The sequence below is a fragment of the Melanotaenia boesemani genome, chromosome 19, assembly GCF_017639745.1.
Source record: "Melanotaenia boesemani isolate fMelBoe1 chromosome 19, fMelBoe1.pri, whole genome shotgun sequence".
NCBI lineage: Eukaryota > Metazoa > Chordata > Actinopteri > Atheriniformes > Melanotaeniidae > Melanotaenia > Melanotaenia boesemani.
The window spans coordinates 25,642,501-25,665,069 of NC_055700.1; the positions used below are offsets into that span (position 1 = coordinate 25,642,501).

A 22,569-nucleotide genomic window follows, 5' to 3' on the forward strand; every position below is an offset into this window, starting at 1 on the left:
CTACTACAATGCAAGCTTAATCACAAACTTGGCAACCATGCCATCTAGATCTTCATCTCACAGCTAACTGGCTAACAGTTCTTTCATCTCTAGATGCCAGAATAAGCATCTTGGAGTACTTAATTAAATTGCAGGTAATTACTGAAACGATAAAAAAATTGGATTAAGGGATGGGATATAGTTTCTGCGTACACACATGTGCACGGCAATGATTTGCACCAGCTGTGTATTTACTTGCTGAAGCACATGTAGCCAACAGGCTACTACTGGAAGTCACCACTAGGGGGCAGTGTACATGTGAAAAGGCCGATCTGCTCTACTGGTCACGTTGTATTTCCTAAACAACAATTTACCAATCAGTTGCCAACTGTTAAGGCACAAGTGTTCGTCACTGGGAGAAAAAATCATAAAGATGCCGGCAGTTTTCAACAAGGTCCGAGAGGTGCCACTATCCGCCATTGTGTTTACCTCTGGCCTTGTTTTTATGCTCTTTTGCATGTGCATCTCTAGCAATCAAGTCAATATTGCAACTCGCGCACGCGTCACGTTACCTCGTGTCAACACAAGTGGCCTGCGTGCCAAACGAACTCTAGGAACGCAAGGCAGCCATGATATGTACGTGATGCGTTGTCAACAGCATGTATATCCCAGCCCTAAGGTTTATCAATATTTGGATGAAAGTCTGTCTTGTGTTATTTTAGGCCTCCTGCAGTACTCCAAAGTTTTATTAAGACAGACTTTGGAGATTATGTTAATAACAATGAAACAAAGGTAATAAGCACAAACAGCTGCATTGGACAATATTTATTATTTAACACTTGGCCTCATTCCACCCCAAAACAGACGGCCAATTAATTTTATCTTATCCACAGCAGAGCAACGGTAAAGGACCAAAAGCAGCACCAACACAACCAAGAGCCACAACCAGCATGTTATTCCACATATTCCTGTTCCTGCCCCCAAGTGGCAGCAAAATGCTATAACAAGTAAATATATGGCCTATTAAAGAGGGTGATGTTGAAACTTGTCACAACTGAACTATCTTGCACCAGTTAGTTAAGTAAAACACACTGTGCATGAATTTCTAGAGAAGCCAATGCTGCACCGTAGAGGTTAGAGGGCTATGCATCTGCTGCAGTTACATAAGTAGCTCAAGTTTTTGGCCATTCAGTGGATTCATTTTGTATAGAGTTGACGATCACCACCAACATCTGCCTAATTTTTCGTGTGGTAGTTTTAACACCTTCTCTGGGCAGTTAGGATTAACAGATACATTCATTTAAAATGTTTAGCATTGTTGGAAGGACTCTCTCCCTGTTTAATATTCATACTTTGTGCCAAGACATGGTCACCACAACAATGTAAGTTACACAATTCAACAATATTGGTGAATCAATCCACTGCTGGAAGGTGATGATAATCGCAGTTTATATTTGAGACGTCTTAAGCAGTTTGTTTAGATTCAAACAAACTCTGCTGTGTTTTCCCATTCCCAGTAAGTGATTTTTAAGCTGGTTAGAGATATCTGGCACTGAGGGTTTGAGGTATCTTTTTAAATGCTTTATTTGCGAAAATAACAACAGGCTTATGCATGGCCATGTAATGTTACCATGGCTGTTTGTCCCGCTATCCACTCTTGACTTTTTCTAGTGATTTTTTGGCAAAAAAAAAAAAAAAGACAAAACGATTGTTGACGTTTCATAGCAACTGTGCAGACTGTCTTATTCTCTTCAAATAACTAGCTGACTGACTAGCGCACCCTTTCAAACAGACCCAGTACCCTACTGTTTATCAACTTGAACCATCTTCAATCAGGAGTATTGTACTGTGCTGTAACTCTTACAATGATCCTGGAATGAAGACTACTAACATTGTCCTGAAGATTTCAAATTTAATGTTACATCTTCCTTTCTTTTTATTGTTATGTGTGATATATAATGTATGTCCAATGATGCCACTTAAATCAGTTTAAAAATTAACATCTATCCATTGGGGACTTTGAAAACGCATGTATTTGATGGTTCTTTAAGAAAAAAGGGTTTTTAACTGGAAATACTAACTGCTGCTATAAAAAGTAATGAAATTATGTAAATTGTTCATAATCTATCCAACATTTAAGGTTTTTTTGTATTCTGCAGGTCAACTAACAAACATTATTGTATAATAGCAACATAATTAGGGCAAAAATAAAAAGAAAATCTGTTGAATACTGAGAAGTAAAGTTCAAGTAATGCATAAAAGTTTTTTTCTTTTCTGGTTTAAATGTTTTTTTTATATGCTTACTGAATTCTAATTTTTTTCTACATGAGGAGAAATGTGATAAATATATCAGCTATTAATGTGAATGCACCATAACACTGTAAATGACTTGCTTTATCTACACAGTGTCGCATAACACAAGTTAGCAGAGACCCCCCACCCTCCTCTGAGTGATGTTCAAATGACATTTTACTACAGAGGCATGACGTGCACAGTGAGTCAGCTGAAAATGCCTGTGCATAGCCTCAGTGTATACATTTATTTAATTTTTTTTTTATAAAAACAGAATAATTAGGAATAAATTCCACTTTTATGTGAAATTCAAAGATGTCTCACCTTGAAAACAGAGTTCTGTCCGTGTCTTTCCAGTTAAATCCAGTTCAACCTGAATGCTGCTGGTTTTTAAAACAGCAGAGATATTATCTGAACCATTTAGTGGTGACAATAATCCCATCCGACATAGTTCATCTGCTGGCTTCAAGACAAATTTCCTGATAGAATACATCTGAAACTAATCTAATCCAGATATACTGAAAGTGAACTTGAATGGGCTGGATGGTAAAATAAACACATAAAGGAGACAAACACAACAGAAATCAAACAACAGATATCCCAGGATTACAATTTTAGATATCAAAAAAGTACAAGGAATGCATTTAAATAATCTCTCTAAATAAACTTCCATCACATGATGAAGCAAACTGGAGTGAGTGTCCTTTCCTGTGTGATGACTGCTGGTAGAACTCAGCCGGACACCATGCAGCAGAGTCCGGGGAAACGTCTCTTCCTCTGTCTGACCAGTGGGTGAGGAGTCAGATTTAACAAGCTGCTGTCATCTGCAAACAAAAGAAATGATCATGCCTCTTGTTTTAATACAAATTTTATTCATTATAGCTTTGCCTCCTGATTATCGCACCTTTATCAGGACCACCTGTTGGGTTTCTTCTTAACACTGATAATTATTCAGCCAATCACATGGTAGCCACTCAATACATTTAGCTATGTAGACAACTAGTTGAAGATCAAACTGAGCATCAGAATGAGGAAGAACGAGGATTTAAGTGACTGAACGTGGCATGGTTGCTGGTGTCACTCCTGTCAGCTAAGAACAGGAAACTGAGGCTACAATTCACACACACTCGCCAACACTGGACAACAGAAGATGGAAAAACGTTGCTGGTCTGATGAGTCTCCATTTCAGCTCCACATTTAGATGCTAGACTCAGAACATCATGAAAACATGGATCCATCCTGACTTGTATCATCAGTTCAGGCTGCTGCTGGTGTAATGGTGTGGGGGGATATTTTCTTGGCCCACTTTGGGCCCCTTAGTACCAACGTGGCCTGGTTTAACCACCACAGCCTACCTGAGTATTGTTACTGACCATGTCCAGCCCTTTATGACCACAGTGTAGCATCTTCTGATGCTACTTCCAGCAGGATAATGCACCATAGGGTCTGCACACTTCAAAGTGTGGATTCGTCGGCCACATACGTCATCGCGGTGCGCGAAGTACTGTCCCAATTCACAGAATTTGAAGGACCCTCCGAATCTACCCTTCAAATCCGCACTTCGTTTGGCCTCAAACGAAGGCTGCTGGTGATGCATCCTTCGTGGTCTCTTTTCTCCCAGAATTCATTACGCACAAGATGGTGGCGAATCAGCAACCTCAGAAGAGTCGTATTAAGTTTAAATAAAGTTTTATTTTAAAAAAGTAAGCTTTTTTTTAACTACACTTTATAAACGTTACAAAACGAAGTACATTTAAAGCATGTTTGTTAAATGGTGACATTAAAATTCAGTAACATTTGATTTTCAAAGACTTTTAAGGGGTTAATGAAGTGTGTACCAGCTGGAAAACAACAGAGCCTCAAACCGTGTTTTTTTTTTTTTTTTTTTTTACTGTCGGTGTTGCCGGTCCGTGTTCAGCATCCACTGAAGTATTTTATGAGTAATTTCAGAGGTTTGAGTGATTCAACGTCCTGTGTTGTTGCTATGGGAAATTCTTGTTGACTAGGTAGGCTGTCCCATTTCACAAACATTAAGCAGACTTTGAAGTGTGTAGACTACGGAGGACACTCTGTAGCCACTGCGCACTTCGAAGTGTGCAGACCCTGAATTGGGACACACATGTCACAAAGCTCAGATCATCTCCAACTGCATTCTTGAACATGACAATGAGTTCACTGGACTCCAACGGCCTCCACAGCCGCCAGATCTCAGTCCAGTAGAGCAGCTTTGGGATGTGGTGGAACGGGAGATTCTCATCATGGATGCAGCCGACAAACCTGCAGCAACTGTGTGATGCTGTCATGTCAATATGGAGAAAACCTCTGAGAAAGGTTTCCAACAACTTGATGACCCTATGACACCAAGAATTAAGACATTCTGAAAGGAAAAGAAGGTCCAGCGTAGTACTAGCAAGGTGGACCTGATAACATGGCCAGAGAGTGTCTGTACACATATGTTAAACTACACATTTAGTATACGCTACACACTGTTGGGCAGTAAAAAGTTAAAGGTAAGACTACTGAGCATCTTGCATTTACTTCATACAGGTAGCAGGAGGGTACATCCGAACTGATCAATAATAGTCCTGCACCGAGGGGCCGGTGGCGGTAAATAAGACAATAAATCATGCGTACTATGTGACGTTCCTGCAATATATACATGACAAATACACATTTTCAACTTTAAAAGTGCTGAAAGTGGCGCTGAAAATAAGGTCCTATAACATAACAGTAACATTTTAGACCTTAAGGTAAAAGAGCGAAAGCATTAAAGGTATAATATTAAGTTGCCTTGGGTGAGACAAACAGATAGAAAACAAATAGAAAAACTATGTTCTTGATTAAAAGCACTACCGTAGCCCCACACTGTTCAAACACATCTTAGCTGAACATCTTCCTGCTTTTATCATTAACTTTATTTTTCTCTCATCACTCTGCTGCTCTGCTGTCATGAACCTAAATAATCTAAGAATCTAATCTAAATATATATTTCGCAGCTCCAGCTATAGTTGAATACATTTTCCTGCTAAGTGCATTAACATACCTTGATTTTTCAGTGGCAACGGCATTGTCTCCCTGAGTTTGCTGAGTAAGTTTCGCATCTCTCTCATATCTCTGTTAACACAAAGAAACACAGAATCAGCCTTTGGGATTTAGTCAGAAAACAGTTTGAGCTGCATCAGTAAAAAAGAAGCTGTACCTCTCGATGTTTTCAATGTCAGTTCCCACCAGCCATTGCTCTGTAGGGTCAATGGGAGAGGAAGATCGGTCCTCCAGGATGGGAACGTCTGAGCTCTCGTCCATCCTGAAGTCCACCCTGGGCTCAGAGTCTGTACCTACAGGAACAAACAGAGGCAACAACTCTGTCTATTGTATGAAGCAGTGAGTAACTGATGTTTTCTACATGCTGTTTTCATAATGTGTCAGTTATATGCTCCTATATATAGAAATAAAGTTGCTCTACTAGTTTCTGATTATAAGAATATTTTACAACATTAGTGTCACGAATGGTAACAGAAATACAAGGTGTCTTTTATTTATTTTGCATAAGTCAATGAAACAGAATCCTTTGTGAAATTACATAGCTCTCTGCTGCCCCCTGCTGTTTCAACCTGGCGCAGCCAGTACTATGATCACAAAAAGAAAGTTGGGTTTGTAAGGAAAAAAAAAAAAAAAGATATAGATATTTCCCCTTTATCAGGTCCACCTTGCTAGTACCAGATTGGACCTCCTTTTCCTTCAGAACTGCCTTAATTCTTGGTGTGATAGATTGAAGAAGGTGTTGGGAACCTTCCTCTGAGGTTTTGCTCCATATTGACATGACAGCATCACACAGTTGCTGCAGGTTTGTCGGCTGCATCCATGATGAGAATCTCCTGTTCCACCACATCCCAAAGCTGCTCTATGGACTGAGATCTGGTGACTGTGGAGACCATTGGAGTTCAGTGAACTCATCGTCATGTTCTAGAAAGCAGGTGGAGATGATCTGAGCTTTGTGACATGGTGCATTATCCTGCTGGAAGTAGCATCAGAAGATGCTACACTGTGGTCATAAAGGGATGGACATGGTCAGTAACAATACTCAGGGAGGTTGTAGTGGTTAAATCAGGCCACGCTGGTACTAAGGGGCCCAAAGTGGGCCAAGAAAATATCCCCCACACCATTACACCAGCAGCAACCTGAAGTGCTGATCTAAAGCAGGATGGATCCATGTTTTCTTTATGAATGTGGAGCTGAAATGGAGACTCATCAGACCAGCAACGTTTCTCCATCTTCTGTTGTCCAGTGTTGGTGAGTCTGTGTGAATTGTAGCCTCAGTTTCCTGTTCTTAGCTGACAGGAAGCACCAACAACCATGCCACATTCAGTCACTTAAATCTCCTTTCTTCCTCATTCTGATGCTCAGTTTGAACTTCTGCAAGTTGTCTTCACCACGTCTAAATGAGCAAACTGAGTTGCTGTCATGCGATTGGCTGATTAGATATTTGTGTTAAGAAAGGAACAGGTGAACCTTATAAAGTGGGTGATGAACGAGTGCAGTAAACTTTTCTATGCTTTGTTTTCTTTTATCTTCTTCTGTTTATTGTGGTGTTTCAGGGTCACCAGTGTTAATATTTGCAGACAAATATATATACAGGAATATCACTAACACAGCAGAAATATCAGAAAATTGCTTTAAAAGCATTTTGAGATGTTCTAATTTCATTTTCTCATCTGAAATACGTTGATGCCTCCGTGAAAAGTGGTGCTGTTAGGATGGCAAGGACCCTCCAGACCTGCATTAAATCTAGGATGAAGCTTGTTGATGTGAAATATATTTTTTTCCCCATAATGACTCTTATCTCACAGGGTAAATTTAGTGGAAACAGTTGAAATGTTAAATTTCCTAACGTGCTATGTTTTACTTTCTATTTGATTGGTTTGCATCCAGCTTGTAACATTTGTATGAGAACACGTCCTTTAACAAGTTTATTGGCTCTCATGAAGTCATTTTAGTTGAGGCAATAGCTGATAACATGGATTTACTAGAGGCCCAAGAGTTATAACATTACTGACAAATAAGTGTCTACTTTTAAAGTAAAGAGGAAAATTCTAAAGTGGTTATAATAAGCAAGCTTTGGTGGCAATAACAAAAACAAACAAACAAACAGTCAACAAGTTAGGAGTCTCTGTGTCAAGTAAAACAAGCGCACCCTGAAGAAGGCTGTGACTATTTGCTGGGTCAGCATTTATCTAGTATTCTATTGGCTGGAGGATGTTTAACGGACAGCTCATTCAGCGACCCAAGAGAGAGGAAAAATATCCAGGAGCAGAAGCTTTGAGAGCAGAGTGTGTCTGAGTGTGAAGGAAAGAGATCAAGCTGGAGCGCAGGAGATCTGAACCTGCAACCCTAAACCTGAAAAAAGGAGCAGAGATTTGAAAGGAAGAACAAAATATTTCAGCGCAAGAACAAACTTTTTGAGGACAGTAGGACTGGCTTCTCTCTTCTCTGTGGCAGCTGCTCAGACACTCAATCTCAGAAACGCCAGATGAATGTTGACCCTGATCTTATTCCCGGCCCTGTGGAAGGCTCATTCAGCCAAGGAACAGGGATTCTTGATTAGAGGAAAGTCTGGAAGGTCGACAACAGACTACATGCTTGCTGTTTGCTGTGTGTTAGGGTTCAGAACCTCATCTGTCACAGAAACGATACCAGTGTGTAGATAAGGTGCATTCAGACCATCTAGTTTAAGGGTTCTCTTATGGTTATGGGGACTGGGGAGCTGTCTCTCTACTTGAACTGGCAACCATTTGGTTGGTTGGAGAACTATTTGATAATTTTTCAAATAAACCAAAACCCCACATGGTGTTCAGCGTTGACTAACACCATGTTGCTAATGCTGTCATGTACCCATGCTGTTTATTTAATTTAGTGTTTAGTTGCCATGGAAAGCACATTATTTTTCAGATGTATGTCTCTCTGGCAGAAAAAGTGTTTTATTGTTTTTTTCCTGGCTGTTGGCAAAAAGCTTGGTAAATAGGCGCCACCTTGTGGTGGAAAAGACGCATTACCACCAGGTGCAGGCCAAAACAATACAATCACATATGTTCATAATACATATAGTCACATAAAAACTATTAGATTTCTTACAATTAAATGAGTATTTAAAAATTAGAAAAATCATGAAAAAGTTTCTGGAATCAAAAGACAACTTTTTATCCAGGAAGTTCCCAGAACTTTTTCTTCTGGTAAGACTTCTGTGACTGAACCATGTGGTGCCATCGTCCATCTAATGACCTAAAGGACACTCTGAGGCCATCAGGAAGAAGGTAGTAACTCTGGTAAGTCTGGTGATGGATTTTAAAAGATATGCAAATAAATTATAACATATCTGTGAAAAGAAAATCATTTAAAGGTGGCAGTGCAGTGAGGAAGAAAGGGGTTTTAAGAGACTTTGAACGTGACATGGTTTATGGTTTGAATATTTTAGAAACTGCTGATCTACTGAGATTTAACCATCTCTAGGGTTTACAGAGAATGGACTAAAGAAGAGAAAATATCCAGCAAGCAGCAGTTGTCTGTACCAGAATGTTGTTGATGTCAGAGGAGAATGGGCAGACTGGTTGGAAATGAGAGAAAGACAACAAGAAGTCAAATAATCACTGGTTCCTACCAGGGTCTGCAGAACAGCATCTCTGAACACACAACACGTCCAACCTTGAAGCAGATGGGCTACAGCAGCAGAAGACCACACTGGGTGCCTCCTGTCAGCTAAGAACAGGAAACTGAGGCTACAATTCACACAGACTCACCAACACTGGACAATAGAAGATGGAGAAGCGTTGCTGGTCTGATGAGTCTCCATTTCAGCTCCACATTCAGATGCTAGGCTGAGAATTTGGTGAAAACATGAAAACATGGATCTGTCTCTTCTTGTATAAAGATTTCAGACTGCTGCTGGTGGTGTAATGGTGTGGAGGATATTTCCTTGGCCCACTTTGGGCCCCTTAGTACCAATGTGGCCTGGTTTAACCACCACAGCGTACCTGAGTATTGTTACTGAGTATGAGTTCACTGGACTCCAACGGCCTCCACAGCCACCAGATCTCAGTCCATAGAGCAGCTTTGGGATGTGGTGGAACGGGAGATTTTTTATCATGGATGCAGCCGACAAACCTGCAGCAACTGTGTGATGCTGTCATGTCAATATGGAGCAAAACCTCAGAGGAAGGTTTCCAACACCTTATTCAATCTGACACCAAGAATTAAGGCAGTTCTGAAGGAAAAGGAGGTCCACCCTGGTACAAGTAAGGTGTACCTGAAAAAGTAGCCAGAGAGTGTATGTTATGTGGTCTATGTTTACAAATAGACTTTTTAAAACATCTTTTTACTTAAATGCTTTTTTCTGCTTAGAAATTTTCTTTAGGGAGGGATTAAAACTGGAGCAAACATGTCAATCTGAATATTTTTCTGGAGTTATCAGGTGAAGTGACGCCATGCTGCCTTACATCCTGACTACCAGCACTGCTTTTCATAAAATATTATAATCCAATTGAGCTATTACAAATGTTTTTAAGCAGTTATTTTCCTATCCTCATTTTTTCTGATTTTCTCTGTGTGATGTTACTTTTTCTGTGTAGCTGCAGCACCCCCAGCAGGCACATCGACTTGAGCATCTCAGTTATGAACATCTCCAGGCAGCACTGCAGCTGGATGAAGAGCCGACAGATTTCGGGATGGATCTCTCCATCTTCTGGCCTACAGCGTGAAGAAGATGAGAGGGGAAATGAAGACGATGAGGCGCAGAGGAGGAGATTTAATCAGACAAACAAGAGAAGAGAATGTGACTCTTGAACATGATTTTCAGGGTCATCACTTAACATGTTACCTGCCGGCACAGCTGACTGTAAACTGGAAAAAAACTTTCCTAACATAAAATTTTCAGTGGTTTTAATTAATGTGACTGTGAACAATTACACAAGTTTTTTTTTAAATATATATATATAAATATATAAAATAAACAATCTCTAAAATAGCTCAAATCTTCATCTAGACATGCCAATAGTAGGTCATTACTGATGGCAGAGACAGCCCAGTCCCCTCTTACCCTGAGACGGAGATGACGGCCAGGTCATGGTGCGCAGCCCGGGCTATGGAGCATCCTTTGGACCGCGTGTGGTGCATCTGAGCCCGCAGTGATGGACAGTCGGCTGAGATCTCTCCGACGGATATAACCTGCTCCCGGTACAGCGCCACTAGGGTGTTAAATTCCTGGACAGTCTGGGTTTAAAAAAAAATACATATATCAACAGAAATCAAATCAACAGACGATAGTGCCATTTTGATTTCTCCTGCAGTGTTATATTGCATTATATTGTTATAACCCGTCCTACAGCTCAGAGAGTCTCTTGCCAGTCATGACTCGCCTCCTTCTCCAGTACCCACCATCCTGCTGTCGTCCAAGGCCCCCTCCGTGCTCTCCCGGCGCTCCGGCTCCGTCAGCGTCCCTTTGCTGATGGGAAAAATGCTCGCTGCGGATCTTGGGCGCTTTTTCCACCCGTACGGTGCGGAACACATGCATGCACACCCTCCAGCGGAGCCCACTCCGACGCAGACGGACGCAGCGAGAGATGGGCTCGTCTTTTCTGCTGGCAGCGCCGTCCTCTCTGAGCGAAAAAAAAATCACAAATTGACTCGATCCGGCGCGGATGTTTGGGTTTGGTTAATGCTCACAGACCCCGCGAGAGAGAGGGGGTTATTCTCCAGAACGGGACAAGTGTGACAGACCGACCGAACCCCCCAGCAGCTCCCTCTGCATCCCAGCCGAGAGGAGAGTCACCTTCAGCCCCTCCTGAAGGCCGAGAGGGAGGCTCCTCTATCTTCCTCTGTCTTCCGCCTCTCGCTCACGTGTGAAACAACCAACAGCAAAACAAGTCGTCAACCTCCGATTATCAATTAACTGTTTATGAGCTTCACTGGTCCCGACGCACATTTTTATATCAAATCATCCACCTTCTTGACTGCCCTTCTTCGGGTTGACAGATTAAATATTTGCATACTCTCAGCAAACCGAAGCAAAACTTCACCAAGACACACTGTATTCTTAAAACACGCGTTTCCAGTGGCGTATCCACCACATTTTAATGGGGTCACGATAACACAGAATTCAGTGTGGGGTGGCCAATCAATAACAATAATGGTGGAACAGGGCTGTTAGGACACAAGCACAAGTACACATCTAAGTATATTCTTCTAAAATTATGGCTAAAATGTAAATTCTTGTCACTGTAAAATCATACATAAAAAGTTCATTGTGGCGCTGCTGAGCGATGAAGGAGTAAGACGCGTCCTAGGATAGCTCCGTCAGCCTAATCCTGTAATAAGTATATTTTAGTGCCAATATTCGCGCAGTTTATGTGAAGTGGAAGAGTTTTGACTCTTTACAGCCTGAACATCAAGAATCAGCTCGCTATTTCACTATGAAGAGGACCAAATCTAAGAAAACAGAGACGGGAGAACTAGGCCCTAACCAAGCCCCGCGCTCACCCGAGAATGAAACACCCAGTGAACAATGCGGTGAGGATGAAGACCCACCTAATCGTACCCTCCTAGCAGCTATATCAAGCCTCAAAAGTGAATTAACCCTGGAAATAGCTCAAGTCAGAAATGACATTTGTGCCACTGTGGACAACAGTATCAAGCAGGTATACGATGACTTGAAGGGAGAAATAGCCACGACCAGACAGGGCTTGCAAACGGCTATTGCTAACCTCGAAACAACAACGTCATCGCTGGATAACACTGTCAAAGAAATTGAGAAGGCGACCTCCTCTCACTCGGACAGTATTTGTACGTTACAGCAACAAGTGGCAAACCTTAACTCTGAGGTTGTTAAACTTAATCAAAAATGTGAAGATTTAGAAGGGAGGTCACGCAGACATAACATCAGGATCATCGGCGTCCCAGAGGGAGTAGAAGGACCACATCCGAGGGATTTTATTGCTACTATGCTAAAAGACGTCCTCTCCCTAAACGAGGCACCGCTAATCGACAGGGCACACAGGACCCTGCGACAACGATCGTCCCCTTCTGAGCCCCCACGACCGCTCATTTTGAGGCTACACTATTATCACACCCTTGAAGACATCTTACGTAAAGCGGCTTCAATGAAAGATCTCCAATACCAAGGCAAAACTATACGGATCTTCCCAGATTACCCACCAACAATAGCAAAGCGAAGAGCGCTATTCAACAAAGCTAGAGAGATGCTACGTAACCAACCCGGTGTCAAGTACGGCTTACTTTATCCAGCGCGGCTTCTGGTGACACACAACGGTACCCAGGCATCATTCACAGATCCCAAAAAAGCCGAAGAACATGCGAAACGTATTTCTACAATGATACAAGAGGCAGATGGTGCACACTAGTTGAACTATGACTGCTTTTAACATACTGCACCGAGAAGCCATAACTACAAAGGGACGCAATCGCATCACACTGTACGGTGAGCCCGCACTCAAACGACACATCCAATGACTTTACTCCAGGTGCTAAAACGGAAAATCCTCACACATTGTAGTAACAGCAGGCTATTAGCTTGAATAGTAATCAATCTAGTTTTATTTCTGGATATAATGCGTTGAGTTTTTTGCTCACATGGTAATTGCATATCACGTTTGATACAGCAAATGTACACTCTTGTTTTACTCAACAATAATATTATTTCTACATACCTTTGCATTAAGGCTCTCCGTGAAAGTGAACCTTATACTTTGTTCTCTTTAATACCATACGAGGCACAAGTACTATTTGATTTGAATGATTATTGCTTGATATAAATGGCTTACTGAGCTATCCCCAAAGTGAGTAACAGTCTTAGAGAAGTTAGGTTACTCAGATAGGGAAGTGACTTTATTTTCATTTTTATTTTTCTTCCCACTAAACTACACCGCGGCTACAGTACGTTTAGCCAGAGGTATTTTGGGTTAATGTACTCTGTTTTATTTGTTCGGTCGCTATTTTTGGTTTTGTTTTTTTTTCTGCAGAGACCATTTTACTGTATAAATGTATGCAAAAACAGAGAGGATTATTTGTATGATCAGGAGGAACTATACATTGAAAACATAATTTTATGGGAACTAATACAATTCATCCAAAGTGTTTAACATGACAGACAATCAAAATGTTAAAGGAGGACTGACATTTACCAGCTGGAACATACGAGGCAGTAACAATCCTGTTAAACGAGGTAATGTACTGAATTATTTAAAATCCTCACACTCAGACATAATTTTTTTACAAGAAACCCATCTCAAAAACAACTGTCACGGTAGATTGAAAGCTAAATGGGTGAAAGATGTATACCACTCAACTTTCTCAGCAAAAGCAAGAGGGACAGCTATTCTAATAAGAAAAGGTGTACCCTTTATTCATAATACTACATTAGCCGATAAAGATGGACGATACGTCATTGTCACAGGAGAGATATACAACACATCCCTAACCTTAGTTAATTTATACGCACCTAACACGGACAATCCTACATTCTTTAAGAAGGTTTTTGCCTTAATCCCAGACTTGTCTCAGACAAAATTAATAATAGGTGGAGATTTTAATACACTATTAGACCCTTACTTAGATAGATCATCAAATAAAAAAATTCCAAGAAACAATTCAAGTTTATTCCTAAATACATTTCTTAAGAACATGAATATCATAGATTTGTGGCGTTCTGCTAACCCATCAGGTAGAGACTATTCATTTTATTCATCAGTACATAATTCTTATAGTAGGATTGACTATTTTCTTATTGACGCACGTTTGATACCCTTTACCACTGACGCAAAATACCATACTACAGCGATATCGGACCATAGCCCTCTGACGTTTACATTGTTTCTGGAGGTTATGGAACCTACCTGTAAATCATGGAGATTAAACCCTCAATTACTGACCGAAAAAGAATTCTGTGACTATTTGAAATCCCAAATAAAGCTATACTTTGACATAAACGACACCTCAGACACTACTCCGGGTATCCTATGGGAAGCTTTTAAAGCTTATCTGAGGGGATGTATAATTTCATTTGAGTCTGCAAGAAAGAAAAAGAATACAGCTCAAATCAAAGAGTTAGAAAAACATATTCAACAGTTAGATCGTGAAAACTCACTTACTCCATCTCCTGATTTATATAGGAAGATTACAAACTTAAAATATCAACTTAACCAAATACTCTCAAAGAACATTACCACAGCTTTCTTATTCACCAAACAAAAGTACTTTGAATTTGGAGAAAAACCACACAAATTACTGGCACATCAACTTAGGAAAATGGAGGCAGACCAGACAATACATAAGATTAGGGACGACAAGGGACATGTGCTGATTAAACCAAAGGAAATTAACGATAGGTTTTTACAGTTTTATACTGAATTATATACTTCTAAATGCAATATTGATTCCTCAGTTATGGATAATTTCTTAGATGAATGCAGATTACCCAAACTATCAGAAGATGACCTTAATACTCTTAACTCTGATATTCACTCCTCTGAAATCCAGAAAGCTATTACGTCTCTCAAAAGCGGGAAAGCACCAGGCCCCGATGGCCTCCCAAGTGAATTATATAAAAAATTCAATGACATGCTCACGCCGTTTCTTCATAGAATGTACACGCAGGCCCAACTAGATAATATATTACCACCAACGCTGACTGAAGCAACGATTACAGTGATCCACAAAAAAGGAAAAGATGTACTACATGTGGGATCATACCGGCCGATTTCTCTTTTAAATATTGACGGTAAAATATATGCAAAAATCCTTGCTAATAGATTGAACCCTTTAATGAGCTCAATGATACATAGCGACCAAACTGGTTTTATACCAGGCAGAAGTTCAGCCTCTAATCTGCGTCGTCTCTTTAACATATTATACACAAAGAGGACAACTCATGATGATCTGGCAATCTTGACGCTCGATGCAGAAAAAGCATTCGATCAGATAGAGTGGGAATACCTGTTTGAGGTGCTTATGCGATTCAATCTTGGAATTAGATTTGTTAACTGGATAAGACTCCTTTACACAAATCCTACAGCACAGGTACGAACAAACCAAAGTCTCTCTACCTCCTTTAGACTTTTTAGAGGAACACGCCAAGGATGCCCTCTGTCCGCGCTGATATTTGCTCTTGCCATCGAGCCGCTCGCTCAGAATATCCGTTCAGACTCCCAGATACATGGTTATCAGACCAAATCTACTTTGAGTAAAATTTCTTTATATGCAGATGATATACTCTTATACATAACAAAACCAAAGCACTCCATCCCAATTATCCTAAATAAAATAAACGTATTTGGTACATTTTCAGGCTATCGTATTAACTGGACCAAAAGTGTATTAATGCCTGTTCATTCGGCTCCACAGACAACTTTTATGCACTTCCCCTTTAAGATCTCATCGGACAAATTTACATACTTAGGAATAGAAATTACAAAACAATTCTCCTCCCTCGTACAAGCTAACTTTCAACCCTTACTAGACCAATTTAAAACGAAAGTTCAATTCTGGAATACTTTACCAATCTCGTTACTTGGGAGAGTAAATGCAGTTAAAATGATTTTTCTACCTCAGATACTGTATTTATTTCAAAATATACCTGTTTTCTTAACAAAATCATTTTTTAAAAAGATAGACTCCATTATGTTACCTTTCCTATGGAATTACAAAACTCCTAGAATAGGCAAAAAAACACTTGCATAAACCCAAAACTAGCGGTGGCCTATCCTTACCCAACTTCATTATGTATTACTGGGCATGCGCCTTTAAATCCCTCAACTTTTATAATAAGATTCTCGATTCCACTCCCACATGGTTACTCATAGAACAAGAAGACTGTCACCCATACTCCCCTGCTGCCATTGTATTGTCGCCAATCCCGCTTAATAAATCCTTATATGGATACAATCCCATCATATACAACTTGATTCGCATTTGGAAACAAGTGAAATCCCATTTTGCATTTAAGTCAATATCTATCTCTTTACCTATTATAAAGAACCCCTCCTTTACTCCATCTACTTTGGATTTTATGTTTTCTGACTGGGATAGAAAAGGGATTCATTGTATCCGGGACCTATACATACAGGGCACATTCGCCTCTTTCATACAACTACAAAGGAAGTTTAATCTCCCTGGCAATAATTTTTTTAGATACTTACAGGTCAGGGATTATGTACGTAAACACCTGATGAATTTTGAAACAGAACCTCAGTGTACAATTGAAGAATGTCTGAATGTATCCCCACACGAAAACAAATTTATCTCTCGCATATATAACGCACTGTTATTAGCTGCCTCTCCTCCCACTAACAAATACAAGGAAGGTTGGGAGAAAGACATGGGCATTCTTATTCCTGTTAACATATGGGAGGACTCACTAGAATATATCCACACCTGTTCAAACAATGCTAGACACTGTCTGATACAGTTTAAAATCATACACCGACTTCATTACTCAAAAGCAAAAATGCATACTATTTTTCCGAATGTCTCCCCGACTTGCGATAAATGTCAGTCCTCTGATGCAACACTCCTCCACGGTTTTGTCTCATGTCCTAAAGTTGCTACTTACTGGTATGATGTATTCAATACAATGTCAAAGATCCTAGATATTACATTACTGCCAGATCCTCTGCTGATTATCCTTGGTACGTCTGAGTTATTTAAGGAATTAACAACAACTCAACAACAGTTCCTTTCTTACTGCATTATTACTGCAAAAAAACTCATTTTACTGACATGGAAAGGACCAGCAGTACCTAACTCTTGTGCATGGCTGCGAGACCTGACCAACACTTTGCATTTGGAAAAAATAAGGTACATATTGAAGGATAAGTTATCATTATTTCAGAAAATATGGCAACCCTTCATTTCATTTCTACAAAAATAAATCTGTATTTAAAATCCCATGATGGTATCTCCTCCGAATGTTAAATTTAAATGTACTTTCTGTACTTGTGTATCTCTCTGCTATTTGTTACACGTTCAAGATTTGTTTAAGTTTTTTTTTTTTTTTTTTTTTTTTTTTTTTTTTTTTTTTTTTTTTTTTTTTTTTTTTTTGTTTTTTTTTGTCGTTGTTGTTGTTTTGTGTTTTATATTTCTAAAAGAGCACCATTTATGCGTGTAAAATGTATACGTTATGTTATGCTCAATAAAAACTATCTTGACTAAAAAGTTCATTGTGTATTTTGTATCTGAGAATACAATTTCAAAAATTACAATAGTTTACAAAATTATTACGGTTTCTTCATGATGAATTTACAGACTGTCGACTGTGCGATATCTGTTTAAAATACATCACAGAGGTCACAGACATGGATGCATGAATAATGTCTTCATACTTCATGTATGCAGACATATAGTATGGAGCAAACATGAACTGTTTACCATTGCTTGATTTTATTTAGTGGCATTTGTGAGATATATATGCTGGAGGGTTCTGTCTTTATAGATACAGCTTTGTTAGAGGTCACATCTTCAATCCCCACAATTAGTGTACAGATTTCATGCAAGATTTTTTCTTTTTTTTACAAGAATATTGTCACACAAACATTACATAAATAGAATAGAATAGAATAGAAAAACTTTATTGTCATTATACAAAGTACAATGAGATTTAAAAGCAGCTCCATAAATGTGCATACATAGTAGTAACCTTTTTTTAGAAGTGTAAATAAAGAACACAATATGAGAACACAATATAAATAGCAGCTATACAAAGCACCCAAGACTGAAAATGAATGGATTGTACGTTTGTGAGTAGGTGTTATTACACCTAGTTGGTATTATTACAACAGTCTGAGGTAGTATAAGGGTCTGTGCAAGTAATCAGTGCAGTAGACTGAATCTATTTAGTAAAATAAATGGACCTTGTATACCTTTTCATGAATAGAATAATGGCCTTGCGGTGGCCATAAACGGTCAGGTGAATCCTTATAATAAATGTTCATATCATTTCAATTGTGGCTCAGGAGGGGAAAAGAACAAAAATGTGTAATTTTTCAGTGAGTGAGACTGAGATCCTAATAGATGGAATTTTTGGCTCTTTGAAGGGAGCCGGATCTTGAAGAGCCGTTCCTTTCAAAGAGCCATTCAAAAGACTGGCTCATTCTAACAATATCTTACAAAATTTCACGATATATAAGAATGACAAACAATCAAAATATCTACCTATATAAAATCTACTATACAAAAAAAAATATAGGAAAAATATATATATAAAAAATGATAAAGCTGAGCAGTCAGTGCAAATTCTAGTAAATGTTTTGGATAGAACTCAACAGTATTTGTTTCCGAACAATGCCCTCTGCCCATAGATGCTTCACATGAATGGACCGTGTTGGACATCAGACTTCTATGATGTCACAAATGTGATGACGGCAGTGTGGAAAATTTGTATATAAAAAGAATGACTCACAAATGAACAGCTCATAGCTATGACTTGGTTCATTGTTCATTTAAAAGAGCCGTTTGAGAGAATCGATACGTTCATGAATATCACATCTCTAGTGGGCACAGTGTGGGCATTACCAGTGTCAGAAAGACAGAGGAGGGCAGCAGGCGGCAGATGCTGTCAATGCAGTGTCAAAAGGCAAGATACACCAGAGGCGTCGGTTGGTGTGACTGGATATCTCAGCCGGCAGGGCATATGTCTCCCATGCAGGAGACCAACGTTCAAATCCCACAGGGGTGAATCGCTTTGGAGAAAGCGTCTGCTAAACGACAGTACTGATGTCGGTAATTTGTTTTAATTTATATAATAAATGTATACAGATACATCTGAGACTGGTACCAGTTTATTTAGTGTTCAATAATATTTCTTTCTTGTTGCTGGGTGCTCCAGCTGGGTGGGCGGTGCAGAGGGACACGATCACTGCTATTAATGATGTGGCAAAGGAGTTGCGGGAAATAAAGACCTCTAGACAGAAATTAGGACAATTAAAAAAGCATTGTGTAAGAATAAATAAAAGGAAATCCACCTCTTGTGTGTCATATATATATATATATATACACATACATACATACACATATATAATTTTGGCCCACCATTCATTTGGTTAGAAAAAATTTGGCCCCAGGTTAAATGTAGGTGCCAGCCCCTGGTGTAGAGAACAATACCACTAGACTCTGGATCAGTAGATACACGTTCTCTGGAGTGACGAATCAAGCTTCATCATCTGACAGTCTGATGGATGAGTCTGGTTATGGTGGTTGCCAAGAGAGCGGTAATTGTCCGACTGCATTGTGCCAAGTGTAAAGTTGGGGGAGGGGGGAATATGGTTTGGAATTGTTTTTCAGGCTGGGCTTTATCATCTTTTTGAACAAATTTTGATTAAGTTTAATCAGAGTAAGTCCAATAGGCTCGACATACAGGAGGCAACGTCACTCCTTCTCCATTCATTTCCTATGGAACTTGCATGATGAGGTGAAAATCGCTGCCCTCCTCCAGCCAAGCGACAGGCGACATTTATGCATGTGAAATGTTGTGCTCGTTCACATAGACATGCACATGGGGGCTTGGTTTTCGTTGCATTTTCAATGTTTTTATGGGTGGGTTTGTGTAAGGATGAGCTACAGAACAACAGAATTTCCCCATCTATCTATCCATCCATCCATCCATCCATCTCTCTCTCTCTCTCTTTTTGTCAATTTTTTTTTTTTTTTTTTTTTTTTTTTTATTTAGCACATAATAAAAGACTGTATAATAAAAGAATACAAAAATACAAGTCAAACGTACAAATTCATGTGCATGGAAGTGGTGGAAGCCCAAATGGGCTTATAAAAAAACCACGCCCAGTCAATTCATATTATTAGTACAATCATGTGTATAAATATAAAACAGCATCAATGTAGAACATAATAATCTTCACAGTTCACATTTTAAAGCATTAATATCTCGCCATCAGCTTATTTTTTAGTCTGCTTTTATACATAGTCAGTGATACAAAGGGTTCCACAAGATCAATATTAGTATTCCAAAGTTTAGCACCATGGAATCTAATTGAGAATTGATCACGCAAGGTTTTATATAAAGGAAGGTGTAAATTTGTAGCTTGTCTAGTAGGATAATTATGAATTTGAGTGTTGTTTTGAAAATAACTTTTAATATAAGAAGGCCAATTGGAATCATATTGAGTTCTGAACACAAATGTACAAGTAAGAAGTGTGTTTATATCAAAAATATTCAAGATTCGTAATTTATTGAACAAAGGTGCACTTGGTGTATCAGATTTGGAAAAAGTAGCTATCCGTAAAAACTTTTTCTGTAAGAAAAATATTCTGTTTAAGTGAGTTGTAAATGTTGCTCCCCAAACAATATTACAATAAGTAAGATAGGGATAAATTAAACTATAGTATAATGTTACAAGACATGAAGTATGAACATAATGTCTTATTATGCTTAAAATTCCAACTGATTTAGTTATCTTTTTGCAGACATGTCCAATTTGATCTTTCCAACTAAGTTTCTCATCAATCCAGACACCCAAAAAACATGCTGATGGAACTTGCACTATTTCCTCATTATCCATTTTAATTTTAATTCGATCACTATATGTTTTATTTCCAGCAAATAAAATAAAACTCGATTTTTTTATATTTAATGATAATTTATTTGCTTTAAACCAGTTTGAATAATTACGTAGATTGTGATTTAATTGATTAATTAGAGTAGCCATATTTCTGTTTGAGATTAAAAGATTAGTATCAAAAGCAATGAAAATGCAGAACTAGATACGGCAGCAAAATCATTTATATAAATAATAAATAACAACGGTCCCAATATTGAACCTTGTGGAACCCCATATTTGATCAAATTCATTCTTGATTTATAATCATCGATAAAAACATACTGATTTCTATTTGATAAATAGTTTCTAAGCCATTTGTATACAGTATCTTTAAAACCATATTTATGAAGTTTTAAAAGTAGAATATCATGATTTACTGTATCAAATGCTTTAGAAAGATCTAAAAATACCCCTATGGCAAATTCATTCTTATTTAAGGCAGTATGTATTCTATCAGTTAATTCAATAAGTGCCATATAAGCCGAATGATTTTTGCGAAAACCATATTGATAATTGTATAAAATTTGATTTTTTATTAGGTGTTGATTCATTCTTTTGTATACTAGTTTTTCTAAGATTTTTGAGAAACATGGTAATATTGAAATTGGACGATAATTTGAAAAGTTGGTTTGATCCCCGCTTTTATATAATGGTAAGACTTTAGCTGTCTTTAGATCTGATGGCACTATTCCGGATTTCATGGACAATGAAAAAATAAAAGTTAATGGTTCAATGACTGTTGAAGCAACTTCTATAATAAGAGAAGCGCTGATCTCATCGTGTCCAGGAGCAGACATTTTTAAAGTTAATAGAATTTCCTTTACTTCATTCAAATCAGGCGGAACAAAATGACTAAATGATGTAAATGAACCTTTTAAATAATCTAATGGATTGAGGTTCGAACTGTCAATTTTTTTGGCAAGAGAGGGACCAACATTTGAGAAGAAGTCATTAAACTTACATGCAATATCATAAGGGTCACAGAAAGTATTGTTTCCATCTGAAAGAGTTGATGGATAACTTGGTGATGCTTTTTTTCTCTGAAGAAGCTGATTTATTTTTTTCCATGTGGCTTTAATATTTTTAACAGAATTTGAAAAATACTCAGTAAAGTATTTTTTCTTTGCCACCCTAAGAAGATGAGTGTATTTATTTCTATAAGATTTATATTTAGCTAAATTTAAAGGGGAAGGTGAGGATAAATACTTCCTGTAGAGCTTATTTTTTATTTTAGATGACATTTTCAGTCCACTGGAAAACCAAGGATTATTATGTTTTCTGGATGAACCACTAGGACTAATAATTATTGGAAAACTCTTAGTAAAAACCTGATTAAGGAGTTCCATGAGTATCTGATAAGCTGTATTAGCATCACTTTCTCCAAAAACCCTTTCAAAAGAAATCTGCTCCAACATTTGTTTGAATTTTAGTTTATTTGAAGAATTAAAATTTCTGTACTTGGTGACAGACTTTTTATTGGGTTGATTAATATTCTCTAATGGAACTCTTTGAAATATTGGGAAGTGGTCAGATATGTCATTAAATAAAACCCCTGACTGTGTTTCACTATTTAAACTATTGTATAAGATATTATCGATCAATGTTACAGTACTTTCTGTGACTCTTGTAGGTTTGCTAATTACTGGGAAAAAGTAATTTTCATGCAAATGACTTAAAAAATCATCCGTAG

General features: G+C 38.5%; 1 protein-coding gene across 1 annotated transcript in view; it reads right to left on the bottom strand.

Moving 5' to 3' along the window:
• c6 (complement component 6) overlaps nt 1-10,916 on the bottom strand; it is a 44,420-nt gene extending 33,504 nt beyond the window's left edge. The window contains exons 1-4 of the mRNA XM_041970274.1: nt 10,696-10,916; nt 10,358-10,530; nt 9,878-10,008; nt 5,471-5,606 (exon numbers count right to left, since the gene is read on the bottom strand). Coding sequence (XP_041826208.1) covers nt 5,471-5,606; nt 9,878-10,008; nt 10,358-10,530; nt 10,696-10,827 — 572 coding nt within the window. The 5' untranslated portion in view covers nt 10,828-10,916. The remainder of the gene's footprint in view (nt 1-5,470; nt 5,607-9,877; nt 10,009-10,357; nt 10,531-10,695) is intronic.
• Between the last annotated feature and the right edge of the window lie 11,653 nt (nt 10,917-22,569).